This window comes from Enoplosus armatus, chromosome 13 (genome assembly GCF_043641665.1).
Source record: "Enoplosus armatus isolate fEnoArm2 chromosome 13, fEnoArm2.hap1, whole genome shotgun sequence".
Classification (NCBI taxonomy): domain Eukaryota; kingdom Metazoa; phylum Chordata; class Actinopteri; order Centrarchiformes; family Enoplosidae; genus Enoplosus; species Enoplosus armatus.
The window spans coordinates 14,181,148-14,193,646 of record NC_092192.1 but is presented as its reverse complement, the minus strand read 5'-3'; the positions used below and the strand labels follow the sequence as shown (position 1 = coordinate 14,193,646).

The following is a 12,499-nucleotide window of genomic DNA, read 5'->3' as shown; positions in this document are numbered from 1 at the left end:
TAAGAATGGCACACAGAAGTCACTCATGGTTCGTATTTCTTTCGTATATGTTTAAAATGAGCACCTGTTTTTTGTTTTGTTTTTTCTTTCACTGTTCATCTTGAACTGTGAAATTGGACCCAAACGGAGCCTGCAGTAACAGCAGCAGAAACGTGAATGTGACTGGATTTTGTGTTACTTAATATTTTATAAAGATGCAGAAACAACACTTCGGTTTAAACTCGCCAATATGTGCTTTATTGTCTCAAACCCAATATATATAGAGAGTATTATGAAAATACGCCTCACATTCCAAATAAAAAACCACAAAAGTCTTTAGCCAGGTTTTATTTCAATCATACAGCTCCTGCCACGAACCTAATGTGGGAGCTCAAATGATTGGTTTGATTGTGATGGCTCACATTGTGGGCATGTAATAGGCAGTTTTTGGCAATATATAATTACTGTAGATTTACTTTTTCACTGACTGAACAATGTGAACACACCTTAGCCAAGGGGTGCAGGGGGGGCAAGGGCTTCAGATAGTGTTCAAATGTAGAAGTGAGCATGCTGTGTACTAATTGCGTAACAACATTATAGATTGCATTGCATGTGGACCATGTGGGGGAAATCTAGTAATATGAAATGAATACAGTCTAAATTTGCTGGACTTGTGGTTCTCTGCAGCTCAGAAACCAGCATCAAAGCTGTTTCCTTCTGCATATGTGTAGACGTGTGGTACACCACAGTTTCTGCAAGTTATTAAGGTTGCATTCACTACCTTATCTCACTAGAGTCACTGCAGGAAATACAGTCTAGTTAAAGTGGTTTGTTGTCATATGCACAACAATTACAGTGAAGCAGTCTTTGCGTTTATGTGTAAGAAAAATTGAATAAGTCAAACAAAATCTAATTAGAATCTAAGACATGAAATAGTGCAGCAGCTAAAATATAGGAATATAATATAATATAAAATCTAATATAACACTGTGGTAAATAGGTGAGCCATAGTAAAATGTATAAACTGTAGTGTAAACAGCTTATGCAGTAATGTAGTGAATGTTTACACATAATGGGAACAGGTTGTATGTAAATATATATACTGAGATGTAAACAGGTTGTAAACAGGTGGAGCCAGTGCAGTAGAATATGTATGTACAATACCATAAGTATAGTACAAGTATGGCAGTAGTCTAGGCCTTTAGTAACTAATTTATGTTTGTATAAATATATGAAAAGGTATGAAGAAAAGCAAGTAAAATTGACCCATTTCCACATGTCAGTTTTATTCATGTAAGAGAAATGGGCTCAAATAGATGTAACATACATTTGCTTTTAACCTAACATAGAGATAAAGCACAGTAACAGCTGGATATTTGAAAAAAACACAGTACATGCACAAAAGTGGATGATGCTGAGATTCGGCCGAGCTCTATAGTAGATTAATTTGTCCACAGTCAGAGGTTGTAACTGTAACTAAATGAAAAATCTGATGCAGATCTATTTAAATCCATTCAAGGTAATAAAATAAATATAATACAACAGTATGTAGAAATGGTACACAAGTGGCTTCCTATACAGTAGTATCCATGGCATAGTTAACATATACGGTCCATTCATGTCAGTTTAAAACACATACGTAGCATATTATGCATTCTCACAAATTCTTATCACATTCACAATCACTGATAGTGCTGATCATGACGAATAATGCACATACAAGGGGTGGGCATTATGCACAAAATTCATTTTACAATAATTATCACAGTGTCCATATCACAACATAGGTGTTACAGTATGTACTGAAGAATTCAACCTTTAACTTTACTTAAGTTGTTATTGTTGTTACTAAAAAGTTATACTTAGTGTCTTGTACTTGTAGTGTCAAATGTCATCAAATGTTACAAAATATTCATTGGCCAGGTGTATTTGCCAGGTGGCCAGAAACACAACTTCAAATGAATGCTAATGTTGTGCCATAACTGCTGAATCTGTAACTAGGAAAGGCTAAAAAAATAAATTATAACAGATTTAAAGTATTGACTGAACAACTTTATTTTCCTAAAAAAGGATCTTGAATTGGATGCCTTCATACAGTTCTGTCATTTTGACAAATCATTGATGAAATATCAAGTTTTCAGCATCATTAAAGCTGAGCGTATCCACAGCCTCCAAGCAGCACGTGTTTAGAAAGTAAATCCACCACAATCGAAAGCATCAAAATCAGAGTCTGCCACTTCAAAGTCAAAGCTGTTGAAGTGAGGGGCGTCGAGTGCGGGGCCACCGGTGTGGTATGCTCCTGCTGGTCCCATGCCAGAGAAATCCGTGTTGAGTGGCAGGTCAGGAGCTTTGGCTTCCAGATTAGAGAGCGAGCATGCGCCGAGGTAACCCATAGCAGAGGAAGCAGCAGCCCCTCCCATCAGCAGATAAACTGCTCTGACTGCTTGGGCATTACTGATAGTGCCATGACGCAGACACCCTACTGAATGTGCACCTCCTTTGTAATACTTTGAACGGGGAGAATTCCTGCCTGTTGGATTGAGCGGTTTGAAAAAAACATGTTTTTATGACACTACGTTATTAACACAAGCCAATCAAAAACCTGATTAACATGTTTTTTCATCACAGAGCAAAACTGATACCCCGACGAGAAGAGCACACACCCTAAACTCACCTTTCTCCCTTGGGGAAGCACAGGTCGTAGGCCCCGGGGAGGGTGCCTCTGTGTCACTGACCGGTGGAGTCGGTGGATCTTTGTCCAGGATTTGCTCAGGCACCAGATCTTGGAGAGTAATGCGTGGTGGTGGCACATGATGTCGCTTACATGGACTGAGAGGTGATGAGAGACTCTATAGGAAATATAATAAGAGTACTGTTAAGGAAAGATATGAGTTTGCCAAGAATTAAATGGATTTCATTCAGCGGTTGATTAAAAGACTAAGAAATCTATAGATGCTAAATATATCGAAATAAAAGTGTAAAGAAACTAAAGTACAAACATTCATGATCCCTTGATGAATCCTACTGACTTTGGTGACCCCCTGGCTTTTCATCTAGTGCTACGAGCAGGTCAAAGTTTACACTTATCATGCTAACATGACGGACATGGTAAACACTAGTATGTTAGCATTGTCACTGTAAGCACGTTGCAACACTGATGTTAGCATTTAGCTCAAAGCCCTGTGCAAGTATAGCCTCATAGAGCCGTTAGCATGTCTGCAGACTCATTGGTCGGTATAGGCCTACACATTTTCCAAAACAATTACCTCAATAGATATGTCTTATTAACTCACCTGTTTCACTTTTTTCAGCATATTCAGCCATTGACTAAAAAGTGATAAAAAATTATTGTTATTACCACCATACATATCAGACATCCATCAATACATCAATTAAAATTCAATGAAATAACTTTGTTGCAGGACTGGAATGTGCAGTATTTGTGCCTCTCAGTCTAGCACACTTTCTGCTACACATTACTGGGTATTATTGTAAGCTGTGCGCAATATGAGCAAAATTAAATAAATTGTTCAACATTTTGGGAAATACACTTTTTAGCTTTCTTGTGAGAGTTAGATGAGATTGGTACCACTGTCTGCTAAATGTGAAGCTACAACCAGTTAGCTTAGCTTAGCATAAAGGCTGGAAACAGGGGAAGCAGATAGTCTGGCTCTGTGAAACGGTTAAAAAATCCACCCACCAGCTCCTGTAAAGCTCACTAATTAACACACTATATCTCTTTTGTTTATTCTGTACAAAAACAAGTATGTGCCAGACTATTTTTTAGCTGGGACCAGTGACTTCCTGGACTCTCCTGTTGTCATTTTTACACTTCAGTGTAGCCATGGCTAAGATGTTTCCAGTCTTCCAGACATGACAGTGGTATCAATCATCTCGTCTAACTCTCGCAAAAATGTGAAAAAAGCACCTTTCTGAAAATACTGGTACTATTCCAGAAAGTAACTGATGTAAATTTGTGAAATTGCACCACAAAACTTCCAAGATGTGGACAGTATATCATTCTACTGGAATGAGGCAAAGTAGTGACCACCAGACCTGCAGTCAGCAGGGGTTTCAGCCAGCAGCAGCAGGTATTTATTCTGGGGGAGGATCAGAGCAAAGCAGCAATCCCTGCTTCCGCCGGAGGGTAATTTAGGCAAATCTAGTATCTCCTTGCCTTCCACAATTGCCTCACAACTGCTCTGCAACTGTACCAGCTGGTCGGGGGGAGATGATGCATCATGGCACACGAGGAGACTGCCCTCAGCTGTTAGGAGAAGAAACCTCTTCTTCCACTGTTTGAAAATAAATCCACCTGGATAAGAGAAGCAGGTTGGAAATAACAGGAAATGATGCTGTGATAAACATTTCTAATCATAACCCAACACCAAAAGCTTGTTGACAATATTAAGCATGGCCACAGTGATCATGGTAGCAGTGGGAGCAGTGTACAGCTGGATTAAAGCATGAACACTCATTCTATCATCCCCAAAGATTAGAGGGAGTCAGATGGTTGGAGGATCAAGGGGCTGTGGATGTTGGGCTCAACCAATCAGACGATGTGGACCAGTGTGCACATCTATCTAGATCTAACGTAATCACACGCACACATCTGGATTTACTCGTTCTATATACAGTACATACGGTAAAAAACACATGGACACACTATATTAAAGCACATAACAGAGTGACAATATCAGCAACTGAGATTCAGTCTGATATACTAATCTTTTTAGAGTGTATTCGGCTACATCTTGAGATTATATTTTTTTAGGGTTTGCCGTACAGCTGTGGCTATTGAATGCAAACCATTTCATAATGCTCTACATTTATTTTGGATAAAAATATAATTCAGTTTTTGAATATCCTGTTATAACACTTGGTTGATAATGGATGATTTAGTGGTTAAGATTATTTTCTCATCAAATCAAACTCAACAGGACTCTTGTTAACTCTGTTAACAATATCATAACATGCTGTAATGTGTCATTTTGGGAACAAAGCTCTAATGAGTTTGGGCAAACACTGACACACAAAATACACTTATCATCCTACTGACCAATTATCAACATCATCACACCTTCGTGGTGCAGAATCCAATTAAAAATGTACAATGTTTGTTTTCTCTCAGAACAAAATATAAACAAGATGAGCATTTATGAAAGCTTGATAGTGAACAGACATCAAATTTGGAAAATACCATAAAATCTACTGAGAAATGCAAAACTATCCTATCCTATCACTAGTTATAAGAGAGGAAATAATATTTGCTCAGAAAATGTCACCACAGCTCAGTGAAGCAGAGGACCATCACTCACCATACATCCTGAGCATCCCATGGTGGATCCCCGAGACGCTCATGTTAACAGTCGATGTATCTCAGTCTCACGGGCTTGGAGAGAAATGTTTGAGGACAGGATGGGTGAAAAGCATGAGGCTCAATGTGAGTTTTAATGCTCAGCCTTAATCCCCATTCAGCCGGGATGTTCCACAGGGCCACAGTTCAACAGCTTGGTATGAAAATGGGTTGTGATGAGATGCTACACAAACTGCTGTAGTGTGTGCAGAGTTAAATGACTTACCAGCATGATTCTTTGTTTTTTTAAATATTTTTCTTTAATATCAATTCAGTTTGAAATACACAGAATTAAAAGTAATTTTAAATCAGTTTCACTAAACCTCTTGGGCTCATTCCTTCTCAAATCCAAACGGTACACAAAACAACTGCTGAGACATCTACTTCAATTAGTAAACGTAATCAATCCATCACTGTGAACGATAAGCCAACAGTAGCCAGAATGCTAAGGCCCTGAGATGCACATTTATTTTTTTTCACTATAATTGACCTTTCACCAGTCCCACAGCAGTCATGAAAATACGATTATATGGCTGCATTTAGATTAGGTCATGTTGAGTCCTTTGCTGTGCAATTTAGTGTCTTGTCATCTGAAATCCTGCACATTTAGGTTGCTGTTATCCGGTCAGACTAAAATATTAACACAAACATTTATTGTCACATACTTATCTAGAAGAGGAAGAAAATTCAATTGTAAAAATAGCAGAACGCATCAGGGTTGTAAATGTGATAACCCTTCATGTCTTTGTGAAGGCGCCAACTGACCATCTAAATTGAAATACCTTCTGAACACCACTTATATAATTTAGTAGAATATATTAATAGAACAATAATTGAATCCATAATAAATAATGCAGATTCAGACAGGACAGTGTAGTCACATCACTACTGATCACATACATACAGTATGATGCTAATAAGTACAAGATCAAATCAATGTCACAGTCTTATACAGAATTGATTCATCATCACAGACTTTACATTGTCTTGAAAAACAATAAATAAATAATTTAAAATCAAACATATATGCAGTATCTGAAGAAAACTCATTGACTCATTGAGACATAAATAGTGACACAATAATCACAAAGGAAACATATAATGAATTTGAATAAAACTATCGATTACATAGAAAGACAAAGGCAAAGTTTGAAGCTAACTCCCTAGCAACTACGTTCTGTTACATATGTGGTAGTTGATGCAACTTGTGTTACTGCTGAGGCACTTTATCATATTCTCACATTAACATGAATCCATATTTGATCCTCTCCTCCTCAACGGACAACAAAAGAATCTAATCTATGGAAACCCATAATGTCCTTAAATTGGTAAAGAGGCACATTTTTATGCAATTTGACATATGATTAAATAAATGACCAAACCTGGCGTGAATCCTGTTTGCATATAAAAAGTTTCCTTCTTGACTGGCATTGCCAATTGCTCTGCTTTGAAGTTACCAAAGTTTCTTGTAATGTTCATGCTGTTAATCGTTCCAAGAAAAATAATTTTGCATTTTTCATGACAAAATCAATTTGCTGTGAAATTTTGTCAGGAATGATGAACAGAAGTAGCAGTTCAGTTCAAGAGTTGTCATCTTCCCTCTGTATGTGTAAAGTATTTGTTGGCTAGGAGAGTTGATCCTCATATTGCTTTCTGAAACAGTCTCCAGCAGGGAAGAAGTCCCAACAACGCTCCTGGTACATCTTCCACACATATGACTCCTAAAACAGAGGAGGTAAGAACAAGAATTCAAAGGAGGACACTGCATGAGACAACAAACTGAAAGAAGCTGAAGACTGTTTTATAACGTTATAATAATAATAAAACAACAATTAAAAGACTGTAATAAAACAATTCAGACTGACCTGCCCAGTGTGCTCTGTATCATCTTTGTTGATAAGGTACATTAAGAAGAACCTGAAAAGGACTCACGTGTTAATATTTTCTCATTTGTACACGCACACATACATGCATACATGCTGTAACACAGAGGAGGTACACTCACATGTAATTGGCCAGGTTGTGTTCATCTAAAGTGTGGGTCTCAAAGCCGTGTGGAGTTGTATCAAAGTAGTCACTTCCAATGCCACATATGAAGCATTTTGTCTGCACAAAAAACAGTGATGAGGATTAAAGTCCTGTTTTGCGTACATTAGGTACATTAAGTGTCAACTTAACGTATTATACTGTACCTCCATGTCTTCCTTGACCTGCTCTTGTTGGTCTCTGAGTTCTCCAAAGGCATCAATGATCAGACCTACAGTATTTGTACAGTCACATTGTAATTAGAGGTGTTTATAAAATCTGTCAAGTGCCAAACATACCTTAAAATCTCTCCTTTATTAACAGTTTCAAGGAAGGCTCTAAAAGCATTGTTCCTTTTTTCTTCACACCAATGTTAGTACCCAATAACATGACATCCCTTCCCCGCCAGCATTGTCTTTACCCTGAATAATGGCCAGCAGAATGACAATGACGAAGAAGAAGAACGTTATATCGAAGACCACTCGATAAAGCTCGTATTCATCTCCAGCAGGATCCTCGATCTCGTCTCCAATTCCTCCTCCAGCACGTACACCCACGTACATGTGGAACAGGTAACACTGCCAAGTAAAGAAATCAATTGGTAAGTCGTGCAGACATGAATGTATCAAAGAACACATATTTATATCAACTGTGACTTACAGTCATCATGTCGTCACATTTCATATCTGGTTCATCTTCATCCTCACTCTTGTTGTAAAACTTGCGGAAGAAATTGAAGGCAACCACAGTGTAGAGATACACCACCACAGCCAACAAGCCCACCGTCATCATGAGCTAGCAGAGACGAGAAGGAAACAGGACTTAGTACATTCCAACTGAAACAAAATTCACACCAATGAGTTTCTTCTGCACTTGCCTGTTTGCCATTGTGTGTGACTGAGGACAGGATAGTGCGCAGAGTCTTGACACCCATGGCGATATCCAGCAAGTGGCAGGCGAAGAAGAAGTTGTTGTAATGGCCGAGCAAAGACATTATCGTGTACCAACAGAGATATAGGAAAGTCTACAAAGAGATAACAGCGAAGGTTATTTCAGTTCTTAGAGGAACGGTCGTGTTCACATAGTATAGTATAGTATAGTCTATTGTGCAACTTGCAAGTAAATATGGGTTTGCTTACACCGTCTGTGAACACAACGCCAAATTTCCATATCTGGTACTTGATGTCAATGGAGGTCATCCTAAAAAAAAGATACAATGGTGGTTGATATGAATTTTAATTTATTACTTTTGAAGAACAATATCTAAACTTTGTCAGTTAAATATGTACTGTACCATGCAAACACAGAGTTGTCTGGTTCCTCCTGTTTCTTCTCATGTTGTTGACTCACATCCAGGGAGGCTAAATCAACACCCAGGAGTTCGGCGATTCTTTCTCTGCCATAAATGTCTCCGTACTTATCCAGAACCTGGACACAGACATTACATTACACGTTAACATGCTCTACAGAGCCCATTTCAAAACCACTAAAATCAAACACGACTCACCTTTCGTTTGACAAATTTATCCCAATAGTTGTTTGGGAAGGACCTGTGAAAAAAAGGGACATCATTTCATCAAATTAAGAAAGAAAAGCTGTTGGTATTTGAAATAGTTTTCTTATGTGCCAAATTAATCTTGACACTATTAAGAAACATCTGATAGTGGACAAATTATTATTTATAATTATTCTTTATCCACATTATCCACATTTTCTTTATTCCTCCCCCCAACACAAACACAAGTTATATGTTATATTAACGTACACCGCCCTTGTCCCCCCTGCGAAACATTAACACACGCACCCCCTACTGGACACTTTATCTGGACACTTTATTTTGGTTTGTTATTTATCTTATCTTATTCTTTTACCTTTATTTTTACATGTTTGATGTCAAAACATTAGCACCATCAGACCACGGCAAATTCCTTGTAATGTATGTTACTTGGCAATAAACAGTTTCTGATTCTGATCCTGATTCTGATTCTGACATACGGTGTATTCAGGACCAGTCGGTCCCACTGGCCCTTAATGTCATCATCCTCAGGCTGCTCAGTGATGTAGAGGCCGTCAAACTCCAGCTTTCTAGCAAGTTCTTTCTCCCTTTTGAAGATCACTAGTGGAATCTGACAGAAACAATTGCAAATGCTGTTTAACCGAGGTATGCAAGTTTTTGGACTCATTTTCTGGCAACAAAACTGGTTTTTCAAAATCAATTTTTTATCGTTTTCCCATCATACCTTGAGGCAGTTGTAGCCGATGATACAGATGAATGAGATGACTGTGTGCAGAGCGGCAAGGAAGGCCAATGTGGGCTGCATGTAGCCAGTGCTCTCCTCTAAATAGAAATAAATTGGGACGTCTTCCTCGTCCTCATCTCCTCCTTCATTCATTCCAGATCCCTCAGCCTCTTCCCCTGAGCCTTCAAACCATCCAGAGCCTTCAAACAGACCACTTCCCTCCGACATTCCAGATCCTTCCATGTCATCGCCCTCAGGCGGGGTGTCAGACACCTAAAGGACAGTGGAACTTTCTTTGACTGAACCTCACAGATAGTCTTACAGACATAACAGACATAATTAAGTACAAACACAAGGAAAAAAATAAGAATAAGTACAACAAAATCACTCAAATATGAAATGATCGTTTTACCTTGTAGAACAACAGAATGAAGTTCAGGGCAAATGCGAGGAACAGAGCCAGAAAACGCAGGTTGTAGAAGTTTCTGGAGAGGTAGTTCTACAAAAGAGAGATAAATATATATTTTTCAGCTGATTAGTGAGTCGGTAAGTGCAGAGTGACATTAAAATTATGCTGACGAATCCATTCTGAAATCAAATACTAGCAAATTTGTCACCATAAATTTATTTCTTTGGGTTTCCAGCTCAGTCCAGATTTGAAAACCTCCTTCCCTTTTCGGCTTCTTTTCCTTTTTCTTCGCAGATTTCTTCGGTTCTTCTGGCTTTTCTTCCTCCTGGCTCGGGGATTCTTTCTCTGCTTTCTCTCCAGTTTCAACACTGACAACCAAACACAGTGGGGTTATTGCTTTATTTCTGTATTTCATCAACATAGACGTGCAACACTTTGAATTTGCCATCTGTCTGCCTATGTCTCTCACATCCCCTACAGAGAGGCCCTATTCTATACTGTATAGTAATACTGTAAGTGTACTGTGCATTATATAGTGGTAGTGGTATGTTGATGGTGCAGTATTCTGGCAGTTAGCTCAATAAATTGCTGCATGGAAATGATTCAAGGCATTTACCAAAGCTGTGAATTCAGAACACAAACATCAAGCCATCCCAAATTGTTTGAGTGAAATATTCTTATCTATAGTATGTAGAACCGTGGCAGAGAGAACATATGCTGAGAACAACACAATGTAGACAAGGAAACAACTCAAGACTCTTACTCAGCCTTTTCAGGCTCTGGAGGAGGTTCTTCTACAGGGACAGGTTCAGGTGGTTTCTGGCTGGCATCAATCTCTTCTGGTGGCTGTAACAAAACAAAAAGAACACACAATAGCCAACAACACTTTAGCCTTTCAAACAAATAAAAAATAAAAACAAATATACTGCACAAGATTTGATCTTTTTCTTTTTCTGTCTAAAATTTTGGGAGAGGTCTGTCAATACACAGAATTGTGTAAATTTAAAACTGGATATGTAACCACCGAGTAACTGGATTAATAACCACCCAGAGAATTAGCTAATATTTACAAACATTTTTATTCACCTAAGGAGCAAACAACTCACCACTTTTCTCTTGGTTATGGGAGTTCCCTCAGGAGTTGGAGGTTCAACAGGTGACTCTACACCCATGTCTCCAAGTCCACCTGGAGCATCAACACCTGGTATCCTCCCACCCTCTTTTTCCTGGGTATCCTCTTCTTCCTCCTCTCCACTCCCAGTCTCTCCAGTGTCTGTTACACCTCCAGTGTCTTGTTCTTCCCCTGTCCTTGGCTCACCTGGTCCATCTCCATGCACATCATCCTGGGTGGGATCTGGCATGCTTGCTAGAATCTCAGTCACGGTGATATTTTTAGCTCCCTCCACTAGGCCACCTCCAAACAATGTTTGCCAGATGATCATAAAGAAGCCTTTGCACACATTGTAAATGAAGTGCAGTATACTCATTAGGATGGTCCAAAAAAAAGTGGACAAAGCCACTACAATCTCCTTGATGCTCATCTTTCTCACTCTGCGATATTGTCTGCGAAGATTACGGAAGGTGAAAATGCTGAGGAAGCTTAACATGCTGTTTATGAAGTCTGCAAAGGCAGAGCTTGATTCAGGCTGCCCTTCCTCTCCATTACTGTCCTCATCACCTCCTCCACTTGCTCCCCCTCCTGGTCCTCCCTCACCTCCAACTTCATCTCCTTCGTCATCTTCTTCCCCTTTTTCTTCTTCCTCCTGCTCTGAAATTTGGGAGGCTATATTCATCTCAAAGATGGTGTCCTCACAGAAGTTGACAAACATTTCCATCTTCTCTGATTCGCCGCCCTCATTGACAACATCAAAGATAAACTGTCGTTTGGACTCTCTGACCTGGGGCATCTCCCACTGTCTGCGATTTACTTCACTGATTTCAAAGTAGATGCGCTCAATCTTTCTGCTGGCTCCCATTATTTCAATACGGCCTAGGAAGGGGCGGAAGTAGTTCAGCACACTCTCTGCTTGTTCTAGGAAGTTCTGTAGCCTGGTGTCATGGGGGACGTGCTCAGACAGGTTGGTGAGCAGCACTGCGATGTTGAACCCGATGTCCTTAGCAGGTTCCTGGAAGCGATTGGCGAACTCCTCATAGTGGATCATGTCATTCTCATCTGCTTCTGAGCAAGACAAAAGAAACTGGATCTCAGAAGGGGAGTACTGTTTCTGACTGTCCATGGCCTTCTGGAAGTCCTTCTTGGAGATGAGCCCTCGAGGGTCTGTGACGTAATCACGGAAAGCATCCGAAGCCACAATGTCTTTCAGTTTGAGGAACATGTCAAAGAACTTGAGGATCATCTCCACGTTGCTGGAGGACTCTACCAACATGTCCACCATCTGGCGGGCAATTGTACCATTTACCACGTTTCCTGAATAATGCAGAGAAAAAAAAATCAAACAGGTTTGAAAAGGACAAGACGGGAAGAGATGA

At 39.4% G+C, this 12,499-nt stretch overlaps 1 protein-coding gene across 1 annotated transcript in view; it reads right to left on the bottom strand.

The window, feature by feature from the left end:
- Positions 1-6,878: 6,878 nt before the first annotated feature.
- Positions 6,879-12,499, bottom strand: part of LOC139294769 (ryanodine receptor 1-like) — a 48,722-nt gene continuing 43,101 nt past the window's right edge. The window contains exons 92-107 of the mRNA XM_070916684.1: positions 11,116-12,437; positions 10,773-10,855; positions 10,218-10,377; positions 10,013-10,099; positions 9,601-9,873; positions 9,356-9,486; positions 8,868-8,910; positions 8,655-8,788; positions 8,500-8,560; positions 8,238-8,384; positions 8,021-8,155; positions 7,782-7,938; positions 7,528-7,592; positions 7,341-7,441; positions 7,201-7,252; positions 6,879-7,056 (exon numbers count right to left, since the gene is read on the bottom strand). Of these exons, the coding sequence (XP_070772785.1) occupies positions 6,961-7,056; positions 7,201-7,252; positions 7,341-7,441; positions 7,528-7,592; positions 7,782-7,938; positions 8,021-8,155; positions 8,238-8,384; positions 8,500-8,560; positions 8,655-8,788; positions 8,868-8,910; positions 9,356-9,486; positions 9,601-9,873; positions 10,013-10,099; positions 10,218-10,377; positions 10,773-10,855; positions 11,116-12,437 (3,047 nt within the window). The 3' untranslated portion in view covers positions 6,879-6,960. The remainder of the gene's footprint in view (positions 7,057-7,200; positions 7,253-7,340; positions 7,442-7,527; positions 7,593-7,781; positions 7,939-8,020; positions 8,156-8,237; positions 8,385-8,499; positions 8,561-8,654; positions 8,789-8,867; positions 8,911-9,355; positions 9,487-9,600; positions 9,874-10,012; positions 10,100-10,217; positions 10,378-10,772; positions 10,856-11,115; positions 12,438-12,499) is intronic.